At 40.2% G+C, this 18,628-nt stretch overlaps 2 protein-coding genes across 2 annotated transcripts in view; one reads left to right on the plus strand and one right to left on the minus strand.

Annotated features, from left to right (window-relative positions):
• Positions 1-18,628, plus strand: part of TMEM165 (transmembrane protein 165) — a 777,160-nt gene that overhangs the window by 435,652 nt on the left and 322,880 nt on the right. The window lies entirely within an intron of this gene.
• Positions 1-18,628, minus strand: part of KDR (kinase insert domain receptor) — a 47,522-nt gene that overhangs the window by 9,386 nt on the left and 19,508 nt on the right. The window contains exons 12-26 of the mRNA XM_050790524.1: positions 17,994-18,102; positions 16,809-17,150; positions 14,471-14,617; positions 14,006-14,137; positions 10,845-10,951; positions 10,286-10,421; positions 9,811-9,915; positions 8,381-8,494; positions 7,706-7,794; positions 6,935-7,088; positions 4,746-4,843; positions 2,068-2,190; positions 1,803-1,914; positions 1,485-1,584; positions 974-1,079 (exon numbers count right to left, since the gene is read on the minus strand). Coding sequence (XP_050646481.1) covers positions 974-1,079; positions 1,485-1,584; positions 1,803-1,914; positions 2,068-2,190; positions 4,746-4,843; positions 6,935-7,088; positions 7,706-7,794; positions 8,381-8,494; positions 9,811-9,915; positions 10,286-10,421; positions 10,845-10,951; positions 14,006-14,137; positions 14,471-14,617; positions 16,809-17,150; positions 17,994-18,102 — 1,974 coding nt within the window. The remainder of the gene's footprint in view (positions 1-973; positions 1,080-1,484; positions 1,585-1,802; positions 1,915-2,067; positions 2,191-4,745; positions 4,844-6,934; positions 7,089-7,705; positions 7,795-8,380; positions 8,495-9,810; positions 9,916-10,285; positions 10,422-10,844; positions 10,952-14,005; positions 14,138-14,470; positions 14,618-16,808; positions 17,151-17,993; positions 18,103-18,628) is intronic.

Genomic DNA, 18,628 nt, shown 5'->3' on the forward strand with positions numbered 1-18,628 from the left:
TTACAAATCATGTGTCAGAAACAAAAAGCCGTTGAAATGGAAGGTATATTAAAGGAGAGAACTAAAAACGAGATGGGTAAGGAGCCCACAGGGAAGTGCATTTACAAAGAAGAGAAAGCAGGCTGTGGTCAGAGAGGTAACAACAGAACACACGGAGCTACATAGAACAAAAAAATCACTCCTTCACAGAGCCCTAACCGCACGAGCCAAGCCCTTCAAAGGGCATGGCATCCCGTTTTAGCTACCACATTTCAAGGCAATGGAAAAACTGATGACAGTCTAAAGAAAAGCAATAAATGGATACAAAAATGGGTCTTTTGAGAAAAGGTTGCACAACTTAATATTATTGCATCAAGAAAAAGAAATAAATGACTATTTGATATCTGTAAATGTTTGGAAGGTTTATTGATAAAAATAGAGCTGACCTATTGTCCCCCAGCTGTTCAAAAGAAAAGAAAGAGGAAATTCGCTTCCATTGTAGTAAGAAGCATTGACTGGAGATTAAATAACATTCTAACAGTAAAGACTACAACTCTAAAATCTTCCAGTGGAAGTTATAAGAACCTGGGATGATACCAAGACAGAAACCATCTCTTTTGCATAGCTTAGATGTATTTTTGCCTGCAGAATTTACTAAAAATTTCTTGAAATTTCTTCCATTGTTGATCTTCTGTGGATCAACCAGATTTTTTGTTTGTTTGTTTTAGCTTTAGAAGAGCATTTGAAGATATAACAAAAAGATAAGTAGGTAGAAATCAGAGTGTCTGCTCCCAGGTCATAAATTAGAATCTTATCTGCCTAAAAGGGTAATTGCAGCTTTTAGAAAAGCATTATTGCTCAGATGTAGAAGAATACAGTAGATTATTCAATGGCTGAGAGGATGGCATGGTAGCCATGAGACAGTTCAGGCAGTAGGGAAGTCCTTGACATCTAAGTACTCTTTGTAGGCGCTTCTTGGATGGAGGTGACAAACCTGCTGAGCATTAGCTTGCAAGAGATTTCCCAAATGTTCCACCAACTCTGAAAACGTGGGTCTCTGACTGGGCTCCCCGTGCCAGCAGTCCAGCATGGTCTGGTACCTAGAGAAGCAAAACACTGATTTCATTAAATGCCTCTTTCTTCCTGAATGATGAAAATAAGCACTTAAATGAGTACACATTTATAAAGAGCCCACGAGTCAAGATGCTAAATAGGGATACAAAACTGTGTAAGACACAGAGTCCCATACTCCCGAGGCTCAATGTGTATAAAAAACAAAACACTTAAAGCAACATCTAATAAAAACTAACTGGTTGCTTTGAATAATAAAGTACTATCTTTTCAAAAAGTGATAACTCCATGCTTGAAATTATCAAGAAAGGCCCCAAAGTAAAAGCAGGACACTAACTGGGCAATGAAGAAAGTCTATATAATGGAAAGTCTTCCAGGCAAGGAGAATTTGCGAGCAAAGAAAGAGAACAGAGGAACACTTCTTAAAGTCTTACATTTCTGGTGTAGTATAATCGGGGGCCCTCATTCTAGTTCCTTCTTTCAATCGCCTACAAAATTCTTCATCAATCTTTACCCCAGGATATGGAGAAGCACCTAGAATAAAACAGGGAGGAGACATTCTTTAATTTGATTTTCTCTTATAGAAAACCCTGCGCCTGAATCTTGCATATCCTCATCACCTACGTATCTTTTTTTTTTTTTCAAAGCTTCCTAGAAGTTTCGCCTGATAGACGTGAAGTACAAGAGAGGAAAAGACAACTTTTGTCTTCCTCTTTGGAGTCTGGATGGAAGGACAAAGAGAAATGACTTACCCAAGGAAAATATTTCCCACAGCAACACGCCAAAAGACCAGACGTCACTCTGGATTGTGTACACTCTGTCAAAAATTGTTTCTGGGGCCATCCATTTCAAAGGGAGGCGAGCCTACATGGGTAGAAGACAAGGATTCAGAACCCAAATTAGCAAATATCTGAAGAAAAAAACTTCCTTTGTTCCTGAACACAGGTCCTGAAGCTCTCTATGAGGAGTTTTAATTCTGTTACTTAACCAAGCACTGGATTCATGTTTGAAACTTACATCTCCTTTTCTGACATAATCTGGATCTTTATAAATATCCCGGGCCAAGCCAAAGTCACAGATTTTAACCACGTTCTTCTCCGATAAGAGGATATTTCGTGCCGCCAGGTCCCTGTGGATACACTGCAAAGAGAATCGTGTGTGCATTAGGTCTCGGCACAGCTGATCTCTTTCACATCTGTTGTGACCTCATGCATCAAAAAAAATCCCACATCAGAAAGCCAACTGATTAATAAGGACTGGGTTAGTATCTTTTAACAACACTTCAGGAAAAAACTCTGTGAGCTTTGCTGAGATACACATCTGCTCATTCCATAAACAGCCCCAGCCTTTGGAGTTAAATAATTAAGTTATAATATGATGATGGAATCATAAATAGGCTCCTCTAGGACACAATTGAAAGTGTGTTTCTGGTCACATCCACACATCCCTTTTGCCTGGCCCCATATTTGGTTAAAAACGTGTTATTCTAGGGAGGTCCCAGAATGGGATTTGTTTTTTGAATGAATGCACGGAAATCAGAAACAAGGGGCTCTCATTGGTTTAGTGCTCTTTGTTGGTTTCCCCCTTGCGTATGAGGCTGAAGCCAGACTGGCTCTGATAAACAATTCCCAGTGGGGCTTCCCCTGATTTCAAAGTGCTGGGCTATCATAAATGTCTATTAAGGCAATTTCAGCCTATCACAAGTCAGGTTAGTTCTCTGGTGCATTAATAATATAATGAGATTAATCTTGACTTTCTTTCTCTTCCTTTTAGCTTCTTAGTTTCTCCTTTCTCTGTATCCTCCAAACTTCACCTAACTTCCTACTACTCAGCAGCTTTAGCTCCATGTGATATTTGGTGAGAAAATGAGTCTTGGGGAGCACAAGAAATGAATCAATGGCTTAGAAGAAAACTTTTTTCTTTTTTTTCTTTTTGAGAAGGAATCTCGCTCTGTCACCTAGACCGGAGTGTGGTGGTGCAATCTCAGCTCACAGCAACCTCCACCTCCCAGGTTCAAGTGATTCTCCTGCCTCTGCCTCCCAAGTAGCTGGGACCACAGGTGTGCCACCACACCCAGCTAATTTTTGGTTTTTTAGTAGAGAAAGGGTTTCACCATGGTGTCCAGGCTGGTCTCAAACTCCTGACCTCAGGTGATCCACTCACCTTGGCCTCCCAAAGTGCTGGAATTACAGGCATGAGCCAACATTCCCGGCCAAGGGGAGAATTCTTAACTCATTGGAGGAGTGATCGTGTAAGCCAGGCATTGCTGACCTTCCCACACCTCAAATCTGTATGGCAGTCTCCTCTGAACAAGGCATATTCAGAAGCACATTGTCTAACACAATTGAGCAACACTGGGAATTCCGAAAAACAGACAGTATTTTTTACTTTTCCCCCCAAACAAAAAGTTTCCTTTTTTAACCCAACAACCAAGTAGATTCAAGAAGTCATCTGGTAGATATAAAACAAGTTAAAGGATTCCCACATTCATGTCCATTCTCTTCCTAGTCCCCAAAAGGAACCCTGAGTAAGTGGCAAATTCCAGCCATAAAAAATAGTAATAATAAATCATAATCTCCAAGCAGTGTAAAGGGCCTTTCTCTTTGGGAAAACCCTATAAGGCCCCAGTTCTCCTCCTTCCCCTTGGGAGAGAGAACACAAGAGCTACCTAGCAGAAACATCAAAGAGCCTGAGGCCTTGAATGCTATGAGAAGCTTTAAACCTCAGGGGAAAACATGGGCGGAAGATTTCATTCTAATTTAGGAAACACAAAATATATATATACAACTTAAGTCTTTCTTTCTTCATTAAGCTGCACGAATACATTCTGTCAACTGATAGTTCTTCCTGATCTTTAATTTGAAGTACTGCTACTTAATAAAAAATTACACATTTTACCCTTTCCAGGGGAGTCACTGCCACCAGCCTTGCTCCCCGCTTGGTGTTTACAACCTTTGGAATAGTTGTAACTTGTCACGTCCCCACCTCAGCCTTTGTTTGGCCTACTTTTCTAATTTTAGCTCTTTTAATCGCTCTCATCTGAAGCCTGTCCTTCCTCGTTTCTAATTATACTCCTAACAAATACTTTTTGATGGATGTTGATGAATGTAAAATAAATTAAAAATGATTCTCATGCCAAGATATCTGTAGGGCTCAGCCCCTCCCCTTTCCAGGTCATTGCTCAAATGTCAAGTTCTTAGTAAAGCCTTCCTCGTCTACCTTGTTTAAAATGGATGTACACACACAGAGAGAAGCATAAACATACACAAGTGCATTGCTCCTGTATATTCTATAACCCTTTCTTGTTTTATTTCCCCATAACATTTACTCCCATCTAACCTACAACATGTTTTACTTGTTTATATTGCTTATTGTTTGCTCTACCCACTAGAACTATAAACTCCAGGAAGGTGAAGAGCTTTGCCTGATTGTTCACCCCAGTATCCTCAGTGCTCAGAAGACTGCCTCACACTTAGTAGATGCTTGACAAGCCTTTATTATACAGCTTAATTTCATGAACTCCTTGACCACTCTTACTTAGCAGAAACAGAGCCTCCCCAGTAGAGGTCTTCTAAGAGCCGCAGAAGTGGTGAATGAATTACAATCCCAAAAAAGCACCAATGGCTGACACTGGACATCCTATTTCCAAACCTGTGATCTGAAAAGATAGCTGATTTCCCCTCAACCTGTCTTACCTTTCGTGATGCCAAGAACTCCATGCCCTTAGCCACTTGGAAGCTGTAACAGATGAGATGCTCCAAGGTCAGGAAGTCCTTATACAGGTCTTCAGGAGCTGTCCGAAGAGGCAGGAGGATGGAGATTAGTATTTTCATGAATTGGTGTGATTTGTTTCTAAGTTTGCTAGAGTAATAATCTTTTTAAGACTTGGGAGTTAAATTTTCAGGAAATAGAAACAGAGAGTCAATGCTTCTATCTTCTATAAATCTCCTGAATCCCAATATCATTAGCTTCTATCACATCCTTTAGGAACAATACTGGTTTTTCCATTTTAGCAAATTGAACCAGTAAATCCAGGAGGTAGAATAAGGTAATATTGACCTAGATAATCTGGGAAAGAAAGAGGACATTTCCAAATTTGCCACTTACACTGTTTTTTGTCATGTACCCAGAGGGATAAACAATAGTTTAATATCAAGAACTCTAAAAATAAGACAACAATATTCAGGGTCATTGAATTGCTTCTCTCCAGGATTTGTCCTGGGACAAAGGCCAAAAGTCAAACTATAATCTGCAATAGATAACTAAAAATACTAGAAATATATTTAAGTCATTTTCAAACTTTAAAAGTGCTGTAAATACATTAAATCTGGCCTGGGAGGATGTTTTTTCCTGAGAGATAACAGAAACATGGAAAGACACATTTACGTAAATTGGTGTATTTACTTCAGTGCAACTGGTACAAATAAACACTAAGATATTAAATGGGTGTTTCAAAATCATCTCTTTGGTCAGATAAGACTTATGGCTTCTTTCCTGGAGACAAAGACCAGAGTAAACAAAAACTCAGTTGTAGTAATAACCTCATAAGTACTTAAAAGGCTGTGAGCCTTTTTCTCAACAACTCAATCTCTTAGGTTTCTGGCTCACTGGCCACTATTTCTTGAAAGAGAAAGAGCAGGGTAGAGGCAGCACCACTCGATGTGGGCCCAGCTAAATGAAGCCTAGATCACCTCCCCATGTGCTTCTAGACCAAGTCCCAGCTTCACACTACCTTCTCAGCTACTAAGGAAAAGGAGTTAAATGCAAATTCTCTCTGTAGCCTCATGTCAAGGGAAACAGAGTGGGCTTCTTTCACTATTCCTCTAGACTTATGCCTCAAGGGGAGCCAGCCTGTCACCCATCTCTACATCCACGACGCTATCTCTGCTCCTTCTGAAGGAGGTAGAAATACAGTGTGTCCTGGAGCCGGCTGAAGTCCTGGAAGTTAGGCTTGGGACCACAGCTCGACCCATAAAGAGCACTAAAATATCACTGAGGCCGGGCGCGGTGGCTCATGCCTATATTCCCAGCACTTTGGGAGGCTGAGGCAGGCAGATCACCTGAGTTCAGGAGTTCGAGACTAGCCTGGCCAACAAGGTGACGCTCCATCTCTACTAAAAATACAAAAAAAAAAAAAAAAAAATTAGCTGGGTGTGGTGGCAGGCACCTGTAATCCCAGCTACTCAGAAGGCTGGGGCACAAGAATCACTTGAACCCAAAAGGCAAAGGTTGCAGTGAGCCAAGATTGCACCGTTGCACTCCAGCCTGGGCAACAGCATGAGACTCCACCTCAAAAAAATAAAAATAAAAGCAAATAAATAAAATATCACTGGAAACATAACTTAAAGGCCAGGATATTTATCAAGACTCCCCTGAGGAATAATGGTTGGAAGGAAGACTTGATAAGCCACTTGGCCTAGGGTAGAAACAACAGATGGCTCCTAAACTGCCTTTGGGATGGTTAGGTATAATGAAAAGAAAGACTTTTGCACAGGTAAAGCATGCAACGTGGGGCAGCTGAACCACTCTGGGGCTCTCCAGTGCAATGGAGAAGCTACTCAACTACCAGAAAACTTGTAGCCTCTCCCGCTAATAAATGCCGAACCAGTATTTTAGGAACACTGCTGTGGTTGTAACTGACTGCTTATCCCACTTGGACCACCTAGATTTCTCAGGCTAGCCTTGCTTTGCCTCCCGGTCTAGGGCTTCCACACTTCACTTTTGGGGAGACAGAATGGAGGCAGTCTATTATAGAAATTCAGGTCTCTTTCAAATTATGAGGTAGTATTGGACTTTTCCCACGATCAAATTCCTTGTAACACCCTATCACCCTGTCTGCTCCGACGAGAGTATGCCATAGCCTGCTGGAAGCACTGGCTGGTACCTTCCTCTTCTTCTACATCACTGAGGGACTTCTCCTCCACAAATCCAGAGCTGGCTGAGCTCTGGCTACTGGTGATGCTGTCCAAGCGCCGTTTCAGATCCACAGGGATTGCTCCAACATAGTCTTTCCCTTGACGGAATCGTGCCCCTTTGGTCTATAAAAAAGCAAAGGAAAAAACAAACTCCTTGAACACAAAATAAGTCTTTAAAAGTTTAGAACCTTTAAAATGTGATAACGGTGGAAATAATAGAAACTACTAAAAAGCAGACAAGGAGGACATCAATTTCAGGATTATGCAATCTCTGAACTGAAATTTGGGGCAAGTTTTGTGCGTAATAGGATTTCTTCCACAAAGCCTAACTCCTTCTTTAGCTTAAAGAGACAAATGCCACTTTGAGTTGCATTCAGACACACTCTCAGCATTAGGGTGCTCTTCACAGAGGGATTTACACTCCAGGGGCCAAATATAGCTAGGGGAGAGACAGAATAACCCAGAGCTGTCCTACCCTCCGCCCTCCCCTTTCCTCGATCATACCTGCCTTCTCCCCCATGTCCACACTCTATAATGGGTCAGTAGATTAAAATCACAAAAATAGAACAGAAACATATGGCCCCCAGAAGGTAAAAGAGGAAGTTATAACAGCCAATAGGTAATATGAGAAGACTCCTTACAAGTTCTTCACAAAATTTCAACTAAAAAATTAACCTGTACCATTTCTAGTTTCCCTTCATTTTATAATGTGGCCAGAGCAGGATTAGGAAATGACATACCTTGTAGGGGACAAATTCATTTCTCTTGCTCCTCAGGTAAGTGGATAGGTTTCCAAACTTGCAGAATTCCACAATCACCATGAGTGGCCCTGCAGGCAGCATGTCCAGGAAGGAAAATGGATATTCACTCGTGTTCCTCACTAAGTGTTTAATACAGTGATGAACCCAAAAACACCTTAGAAGAAGGCTACACAACCTTTCATTGGGACAGGAGTGTAGAAACCAGCTGGTCCCAATCCCCTTATATAAACTTGTTTATATTATATATAGCTTTTCTTCTTTCCAGAAGACATTTTCACAAGATTAACCAAAATTTCAAAAGAAAACCCACCCATCTACTTGCTTTTCAATGCAATCACTTGATATCATTCCATTTTGGGGGTAACTACCCTTAAGCTTTCAAGTTTTAGGGAAGTTTACTCTTCTCATCTGGACATCTGTTACACAAGTAGCAAACTGAATCATAGTGGCATGACATTTCTTAATTCTGAGAAAGTTTTATAATAATTTAATTCTAGTGCCAATTAAACCACAGTGAAATATATTTATTCCTAGGAATCCGCAAAGTATTTTAAGCTAAGAAAATCAAGTCCATGGGAGTTGACTGCTTTCCCTCAAACACTATCAGAGAGGCATGTTAAAATTGGGTGACCAAAACCATCCACAGTTACTCACCTCCTGGCTTGGTACAGGCACCTAGAAGGTTGACCACATTGAGATGGTGACCAATATGAATGAGGATCTTGAGTTCAGACATGAGGGCTCGATGCTCACTGTGTGTTGCTCCTTCTAAAAATACAGTACAAGGAGGGAAATCTTAGGTGTGGACATTTCCTTCGGATAACTGGGGTCCCTCCTTCCCTGCATGCCACTATACAACTTACCCTCCAGGGGTAACACAGCTGTGACCTAGTTTACAGATCACATGCATTTCCCCAAAAGTCAAGTGTAAATTCTATTTTCTAATTTGAAATAAAATTCATATTTTAACTGAGCCAGAATGTTTGATATTTAAAGGAATCCACTGTGAAATCTTTTGCAAAGTGGAGAATACATCTGCAATGGAATAATGCCCAGATTCTCTTCTTTTACAAAACTGTATTTTTGCATTTCAGGTTCACTACGATTCTGAGGGTCTGATCATTTCAGTGCTTCCTCATAAGGAAGCGACACCATGTATTAAATATCTTCATGTGTTAGGGGCTATACCGAAGGTTCCAGCCAATCTGTGCCAATCTGTGCAGGCAAATTAAGGCCAGCTGGAAAGACCAGTTGACACATGAGGCTGATGGCACTAAGACTATGTGTTTGATCCCGTTTGGACGGCTACATTTCCCTCTAATTCACAGGCATGGTCCACATCTAAGGCCCTGATGAGCCACCTCAAAATTACATACTCCCTTGGCCACCAGAGAAAAAAGGCAAATGGAGAAAGATAGCTTTGAAACGCACAAAACCTATTGGCAAAGGGTTAGTGGCACTGCCTTCATCAATGAAAGAACATCACAATTGGAGAAAGAAGCTTTATTGTCTATCCTCTTGAAATGAAAATGGCCAGACCAGAATTCCATTACTATTAGAAATAACAATTATTTATAAAGCTTTCATTTAAAAAATATAACCCATTATATTTTATTCTAACACAACCATTCTTGTTTTGCAAATTATCTTTTACATATGAACATCTTTTACATATTCCAATTCTAGAGAACATGCTATTTTTGCATTCCACTATTTTCCTTTCCATGTCTGTAGATGGTCTATAATTATCTGATTCCATAATATATTAAGAAACAATTTTAATATAACCACAGTCCTGTTTTCCTGTAACCAGAACCACTAAGTACAACTGTGTTGGCTGAGCCCTGCACAAGGATAACCAGGCAAGAAGGTGAAACCCATCCCCAACTTTACTTGCCAGACCGTGCACCCTGGCATAAAGCTACAAAGGAGGATCCTTTTTCCAATTTGCACAAGGACATTATTTAGGCTGGCTGCATGTGTGGCTAGTAGGCCCACCTAAACATAAAGCTACTGATACAAGCCTTGCAACATGTTTAAAGACTAGATAAAACAGAAAGATCACCACATAATTTTGCTTTTACCTTTCAACATTTTGACTGCTACTGTCCTGCAAGTTGCTGTCTTGTCAATTCCAAAGGCATCTGCTTCAATCACTTGGCCAAAGGCACCACGGCCAAGCGGCTTACCTAGAGTCAACAACAATAGCAACAAGAAAACGGACTTGGATTACTATACAACCAAAGTGATATGCAGAGATGTCAACTAGATAGGGTCACCACACATCCCAATTTAACATGGATAGTCCAGTTTACTCCTTTGTCCTGGCTTAATTATTTAATAACTCCCCCTTCACTCTCCAAATGTCCTGCTTTGGATGATTACATAGGGACCCTACCTCTAAGTGGCTAAATGAATGACTATCCAAATTCAAGAGATGGAATTAATATTTCTAAACCAGAATCCAACATCTGAATACACCACATTTGTCATCGTTCTAATGGAGGAAGAGACGGCCTGGTAAATACAATATCAAATTAATAGCAATTGAAAATGCACCTAGCTTCAGCCGGTCTCTGGGGAATTCCCATTTGCTGGCATCATAAGGCAGTCGTTCACAGTGTTCGTCCAATGGGAGTTCATCAGGATCCATGACGATGGACAAGTAGCCTGTCTTCAGTTCCCCTCCATTGGCCTGGAAAGCATCAATCCTTCCAGTCATATACACACTGTCGTTTGGCTGTTGTTTTGTGTGCTTGTTATTGCTGTTTATTGGAGCCTCTTTCCTGTCTAATTTTCCAACAAAACTCATGGAGTTTGAGAGTGGTCCTATTATAACCCTGCTTCTAGTTTCCCTTGTCCCCCAAAGGAGCTCAGAATTAAGGTTTTAAAGTTTAATTACACTAGACAGTTCAAGCCCTTTTCCTCTCTAGTGGCTTCTATCAATTAAATCCCTGAGATCCAGCCAAAAGAAAGTGGGCAAGAATGTTATTGTATTGAAATAAAATGCGCCCATTGAGCCAATAACAATGGGAAGAAACAACTCAAAGAACCCCAATCAGTTTTCATTAATCATGAAAACCAATGTGCATGGGCAGAAGGGAAATTATTTTGTTACCCGCTTAACGGTCCGTAGAATGATGACAAGAAGTAGCCAGAAGAACATGGCAATCACTGCTGTGCCTACTAGAATAATGATTTCCAAGTTCGTCTTTTCCTGGGCACCTGGAAAGACACAATTAAATTGTATCAACAGTTGGAAACTTATATTTTTGTAAGATGACGAATTTTAGCACTAAAGCAAGATCCCAAGCTTACCAACTTGGAAAAAGCCTAGAGGACAGTAGTCACACACCCCTAACTTGAATGGAGTCTACAGAATTCTTTTTTTAACTTAATTTTTATTTATTTATTTATTTTTAGAGACAGGGTTTCTTTCTATGCTCCAGGCTAGAGTCTCATGACACAATCATAGCTCCTTGCAGCCTCCAACTCCTAGGCTCAAGCAATTCTCCCACCTCAGCCTCCCAAGTAGCTGGGACCACAGGTGCATACCACCAAGCCCAGCTAATTTTTCTTTTATTTTCTGTAGAGACAGGGTCTCATTACATTGCCCAGGCTAGTCTCGAACTCCTGGCCTCAAGCCATCCCCTGGCCTTGGCCTCCCAAAGTGCAGGGATTACAGGCATAAGCCACCATACCTGGCCTACAGAATTGTTAATGGAAAATGTAAAGCTTGCAAAACACTGCTCATGTAAACTTCCAACAATAAAATTCTAAAGTAATTAAGCATAGAAATAGTAATGCCTTAAAAGTCAAACATAGAAAGTGTTTAGAGGAAGAGCAGTCTTTGATGGAAAGAAAACAGATCATTCTCTACAGAGAAAAAAAAATATTTCTATTTGAGGAAAACAAAAGTCTTCTTTTAAACTGATAGTCAATATATTCATCTGTGCAGAGTTTGCAAAAGGATCATATTAGAAACCAAGTAGGGAAATAAAGTTTTTTGACCTGAGAGCTACTAATGACCACGTATCTACTATGTGGTTATCACTTTAAACATGCCATTCCACTTAATCTCCTCAACAACTCTCAGTTTTCAAATGAAGAAACAGATGATCAAAGAGCTTAAGCTACTTGACTGAGGGCACATAGCTAGTCAGTGGTTCAGTCAAGAGATAAAGAGGCCTGTCCAACATGAACTAACCATTACATGCACTACCCCGTCCCTTGTGGCAGAAGCCTGAGTGAGGAGAGAAGGAAGAGTCAAGATGAGCACATCATGCATGGCCTGGTAATGGGAATTTCAAACCACCCATGAAAGGAAAGAGAAGTGGAAACTAGAGGTCAGCAAGCAAAGCTGCAGATGACCAGGGCTTCAGAGGACAGCTCTGAGTGGAAGAAACAAAATGCAGAAGCAGGCTTTCCACTAAGAGTGATTAGCAAAGAGATGATAAGGAAGCAGTCATCACTTGGGGCCTCCCATCAGAAGAGTGCAAGGAGAATCAAACCGGGCCACAAACTGTGCGGATGGCCCATTACAGCCTCAAGAGAGCAGAAGACAAGTAATAAACTGGTTTGCAAAATAAGTAATACATTGGTTTGCAAAATAAAAGTTAAGTTAACCATTGAGAGACAAGCACAATTATGCTTGGAGTAAATTTTGTTTCTCTGGTGGTCCTAGGGAAGTAATTCTCTATTTATACACACAGATTTAAAAGTCCAGTTGTACATAGAGGATAAAAAGTTCAAAGAGTCTATTTTCTATGTATTTTTATATTAATATTCTCACATAACATTTGGGAAACTAGCAGGAGTATTAAATATCTAGCTCTGCCTTTCTTAGCATTCACTCCAGGTAAGAAGTAACTATAATCTCTGTGCCGGTGTTACCTAGTTAGGCATCTGTAACTAGCTGCGGACCTCCAACAAGAGGTAATGCAGAGCACCGGAGACAATCCAGAAGTCATTCTGTGGATTTGCCCTAAAACATGAATCACTTTGGAAATGACAAAACTGCCAAGGTCTTTGAAGTCTTTATTTGCAAGTGTAGTTTATGAAACACTAATAAGCTTATACATTTGAAAATATGTCAACCTATCTCGATGCAATACTTGGCATCATAGATTTGACAGAGTAAAGGGACCAAAATCTAGACTTTGAGAGACACGTTAGGATGAGTTCATAGAAATCTATCGATCCCTTCTATCACCGTACTTCTTTCTTACCCTTGCATACCGTACTTTTACCCACACAACACAGTTTTATTCTTCCCCTGTGGGCTACAAAAAAAGTCATAGGGATGTACTTCTTAAGATAAAATATTCTGCCACAAATTACTTTTCCTAGCTAAGAAAATGACAGATTTCACATCACTCCTGCATACACACATATTGAGATAAAAACCAAAAATTTTCCATTTCAGAAGAGCAATGGTCTATTGTTCAGAAGGGAATCTTAATTATTTCTAGTCCAATTAAAACTCAGAATCCTTGTGACTATCTGGATAGCATTGACTGCCATGATTAGGCAGCAATTCTAAAGTTTTTCCAAATAAATATAAAGGCATCATTTCTATAAGTTAATCAAGCCATTCAAACAAAGACAGAATCAGGGAGAGGAGGCTATTCATCCTGCCTGGTTAAGAATTTTTCCACAATAAGAACTGCAGGAATAGGAAATGTGATGCAAGCAGAATTATAACAATATTAATTATGTTCACTGTTTAAAAGAACACATACTTACTGAGAAAATTTACAAAGTTCAAAGAATATTAAAAATCATCTGTAGTTGCCCTACTTAAAGTGAATGTGTGTCTATAAGATACAATCTAATCTTTTAAAAAACCACAGGATGTATCTATGACTTCCCACTGACCTTCTTTTTTTCTTTTAAGTTCCGGGATACATGTGCAAAATGCTCAGGTTTGTTACACAGGTAAACATGTGCCATCGTGATTTGCTGTACCTATTAATCCATCGTCTAGGTATTAAGCCCAGCATGCATTAGCTATTTTTCCTGATGCTCTCCTTCTCCCCACCCCACAATAGGCCCCAGTGTGTGTTATTCCCGTCCCTGTGTCTATGTGTTCACATTGTTCAGCTCCCACTTATAAGTGAGAATGTGTGGTGTTTGGTTTTCTGTTCCTGTGTTAGTTTGCTGAGGATAACGGCTTCCAGCTCCATCCATGCAGCTGCAAAGGACATGATCAGATTCCTTTTTACAGCTGCATAGCATTCCATGGTGTATATGTACCACATTTTTTTTTATCCCACTGACCTTCTATTATGAAAAATGCCTCCACTTTTGCACAGCCAAGAACACTGCATGCCTGGCAGGTGTAGAGGCCTTCGTCCTCCTTCCTCACTCTGCGGATAGTGAGGTTCCGGTTCCCATCCTTCAATACAATGCCTAAGAGAGGAAGAAAATGATCATTCTCATTTATGATGATGTGGTCTGTGAAGTTTTTTAGGGAAATTTAGAAACTATAAATGCTGCCCTTCATCTTGTTCCATTGTCTAACTTCGTAGAGTCACATGGGATCTACTGCTGACTAATCTCCTATATGGCTTTCATGAAAATTCAGCAAGGCCCCATACTCCAATTCCAAGTGTATGAAATCAGCCAGGCCATGGACACCAATACTGCTTTTTTTCTACATTATATCAAGAAATAACATAGCTTTTTATGTCATATCCGTGGGAAAGTTCTGCAACCCAAGAGTAATAGCCAAGTTCTATTTACCTGAGTCTTCTACAAGGGTCTCATTATCTTTAAACCACATGATCTGTGGAGGGGGATTCCCAGATGCCGTGCATGAGACTTCAATGGTTTCCCCAATACTCGTCGTCTGATTCTCCAGGTTTCCTGTGATCATGGGTGCCACGCGCTCTAGACACACACAAAGAAAATCACAGAACATGGAATTATAACTTTTGAAATGGCTCTAGTATCACCAAACTTTTAAACAGTTTAAATTTAGTAAAAAGAAACTTGTTGATTTATTAGGTTGAACATACACAGAAGTTAATAACGGCACCATTGGTCACTGGGTAAAGTTAAATGAAACAAGTCAGTCAGGACACTGCAAACAGATTAACAGCTTTTAACATTCATATTAGTGATACTAGCTGGTCATCCCATCACAAAAGAAAGGTTCAGGGTCACCTTTATGGATTTTTCCCGTAATCAGGCACAGCCTCCCCAGCTGAAAACTTCCCTCCTGTGAAGGTTCTAGTCAATGACACCCTAGAATCCCTTCAAATTTCTCTTGGAAGTGCCAAATTTTAGTATCATTCAACAAATAATGCCTTACATTTATTTGGCAATTCTTATAAAGTTTGTTTATACAATTTGTGTTCCTCACTATTGATCTTACGTAATGAGCAGAATAGGACTGTTAGTGTTATCTCACAGATGAAATAAATGATGTTCAGTGACATTAAACTACTTGTCCATGTCCCTACAACTAAGTAAACACTTGAACTGTTTACTGAATCTGGTGAGGCTAAAAGACCAGTTCAGTGCTATTTCCACTAAAACACAAGCAAAACAACAATACCCTAAGGGAAGTCATGGATTTAAAGAAAATGAAGCCCATGAGTATTTGTTTAAATGTACAAGAAAACTTTAGATTTATTCTTTCTTCAGATCATCAAAGTGCTGTGGAAATATCTTGTCCCAACCAACTGAACATCAAAAGGAATCATGCTGAAAAAGTCCACTTCAACGCTTAGCAAAATGAGATTACCTCAACAGCGTACTACATTGAAGTCTAAGCAAATGTACTGGATTCTAGCCTATTTCTAAGAATAGATTTTAGGAAAACAAGTTAGGAGTCCTTAAGGAAGCAAACCAGCTAACTGTGAGCACATATTTTTCTGGGCAAAGCTAGGCCAGGAGCCTACTTCACATCTCTTTCTCAATTCTTCCATAACCTTGAAGCCAGACCAGCCAACAGAAAATCCATGGTGAACTATGTGGTGTGACTTGAAGGGTCCTGGGGATGACTTGACCCCAAAGTATCTCTTCTTATGACACCTGAGTCTTAAAACTAGCGAACTTTATGCTAGTGTCTGTCAGAAGCTGCCTCTTCAAATACGTCAAGGCCTCTGATGAAGACATTATCCTCAAACCGTGGTATAGATGAATTTACTTGGGCAATTTCCTTTCTAACGATAAAAAAAAAAAAAAAAAAAAAAAAAAAAAAAAAAAAACAGAGGGCACATATATCCTAGGAATTGAAAGAGACACCAAAAGAGGAGAAAATAGAGAGAAGTGGCGCAAAGAGACGCTCCCCAAATTTGCCTGATTTTCCCACAGACAGAGCCATGGCTGCCCAGTTTTTGCACAAGGCATGAGGTTAGACAAGGGGTAGAGAGTGCCCCTGTGGAGGAATTTACAGAGCTATCTGCTCACTGAAGTGATCGTCCCATTGACCTTGGACTATGCTGGACCATGTAGGTTCACCCAGAGGTACAGACAGACCCAGAGGTACAGAGAGAATGTAGCTTTCTTCCCATGGAATCTTCTAGGTCTTAAAGTCAGCCCATCATCCCACTCTTCATGAAGCAGGTGCCTTTTTGAGCACTTAGTGTATGCTGCTATGTTGTATGACTAGAGCTACAGCAGGGAGCAAAACAGAGAACAATTCCTATCCTCACGGACACAGAGACCTCACTGTGCTGTGACTTCCCAGTGATTGCCTATGTTCCCCTCCTTTCCCTCATGTTTGCCACTGTGAATTTCTGACACTCTCCTAGCTCATAACAGGCATTCCACAAATATGCATCTGTTTAAATAAATAGATGCCCAAGATAAGGCAGAAGTTTCCCTGGTTCAAGCTAATCCCTTGCATATACTAGTGAATTACTCCATCATCAGGTTTTGTTATTTTCTCTTTTCAATACATCATTTCATTATTAGTAGCTTCTTTCTGCCTCAGGGACTTTCAGTGAAGAAGTGCGCACCAGTTTACAACACAATCTCCTAGAGAACAGTAATCTTCGCATAGCACCTGAATTGCACTACATTTAAGGCATTCCAACTGCCCCTACACAATGATCCAGAATTGTCTCCCTACCGAGGACTGTGAGCTGCCTGACCACGCAATGTCTTTTCTTGGTCTTCCTGTCTTGAGCAACGCAGACATAGTCTCCTTGGTCCTGCAAGGATGCATTCTTAAGCTCCATGATCAAAATGTCATTTGTGCTATTAGAGAATATAGTGGCATTCAATTTCCAAAGAGTATCCAAGTTCTTGCAAACAGGTGTGGGCAACTCTCCCACGTGGACTGGCAGAGGCTGTGGGCCAAGCTTGTACCATGTGAGGTTCTCAAATGTAGATTTGTCTGCAGTGCACCACAAAGACACGCTCTCCTGTTCAGTGGGCTGCAAGTCAGGTTGCAAAGTAATTTCAGGACCCCCTAAAATGTAAAGACCATTGTTACTGAATGGTGATTTAACTTGGTACAGCTCACTATCATCTTGCTGCTTTCAGACTACTACAAAGTACCAAAAGAAATGAAGCTCTATCAGTTCCAGGTGATGTACTACAACTTGACAAACAAACTAGACAATTCAGGTTCCAAAATATCTTATTTGGCTAAAACATATTACTTGAAAATGTAAATGAATTCCTCAGATATTTACCACATCTCCACTGTGAACTCTATGCAATGTTTAATATTTTAAAAATCCAAAGCAAAATCTCTAATCCTAACAGAATTTTTAAAATTAGGTCTTCATTAACACTAACACTCAATGATATGACAGCTACATTTATGCCAATGAATTAGCCCTGACTATAATATTCCATTCAGCACAATCAGCTAAAGCTTATCCATCAAACTAAGATGCACAGGCAGAATCAGCAGCATTGGGAGGGCACTGCTCCTATGTCATTCTGATTGCCTCCAGAAAGCCCACCTTTATCAACTGCTCCACAGCAAGCCCACCAATATGTACTGAAGCTCATAAGCCATGCACTGTGCTAGACTCTGAAGACTGAGATGTGAATAATGACACAGAGCTTGTGGTTTAAAGCATCTGTGAAACCATTCTTTCTGCGGTGAAGTTAGAAGCACTGACTTAAGCCCAGGAGATACCTGAGGAGTTTTAATTTATGAATGAAAGCATCAATGATCAATCCAAATCCTCTTTCCTCAATGCCATGCCACTCACATGAATGGCAAAAACAACAGGAATTACACAGCTTAGTACCCACTGTGTGAGTGATCCAACCCAACCCTCCAGAGAAGAGTACTTACTGGTAACATGGAAGGAGATCACCCTCTCTCCTCTCCCGACTTTGTTGACCGCCTCACATTTGTACAAAGCTGACACATTTGCCGCTTGGATAACAAGGGTACTTACAGTCTGTAGGGGGAAAAACAAATCTCAGGCCATAAACAGTGCAGCTTGTTTGTGCACAAGTACTCAGTCCAGCAGTCTCCACAATCACTCCAACCTGCCTATGCCATTCCCACTTCCGCAGTGATTGGACACTTTTGAATTTATGCAATTACAGGTTGAGTATCCCTTATTCAAAATGCTTGGGACCAAAAGTGTTTTGGATTTTGGATTTTTCTTGATTTTGGAATATTTGCATTGTATACTTAACAGTTGAGCATCTCTAATCTGAAAATCCAAAATCCAAAATCCAAACAAGCATTTCCTTTGAGCATCAGGTCAGCACTCAAAAGGTTCAGAATTTGAAGCATTTTGGATTTGGGGTTTTCAGGTTTGGGATACTTACTCAATTTGTATAATTATGCTGCTGTGCAGCTTACACATTATATAAAAAGGGCTTTGGAAACCATGAAACTATTGATGTGTTTTAATATATGATACACATTTTTTCATTCTCATGCTTATAAAATTAGAATCACCCTACACAGATGCA

Source organism: Macaca thibetana, chromosome 5 (assembly GCF_024542745.1).
Source record: "Macaca thibetana thibetana isolate TM-01 chromosome 5, ASM2454274v1, whole genome shotgun sequence".
Taxonomy (NCBI): Eukaryota; Metazoa; Chordata; class Mammalia; order Primates; family Cercopithecidae; genus Macaca; species Macaca thibetana.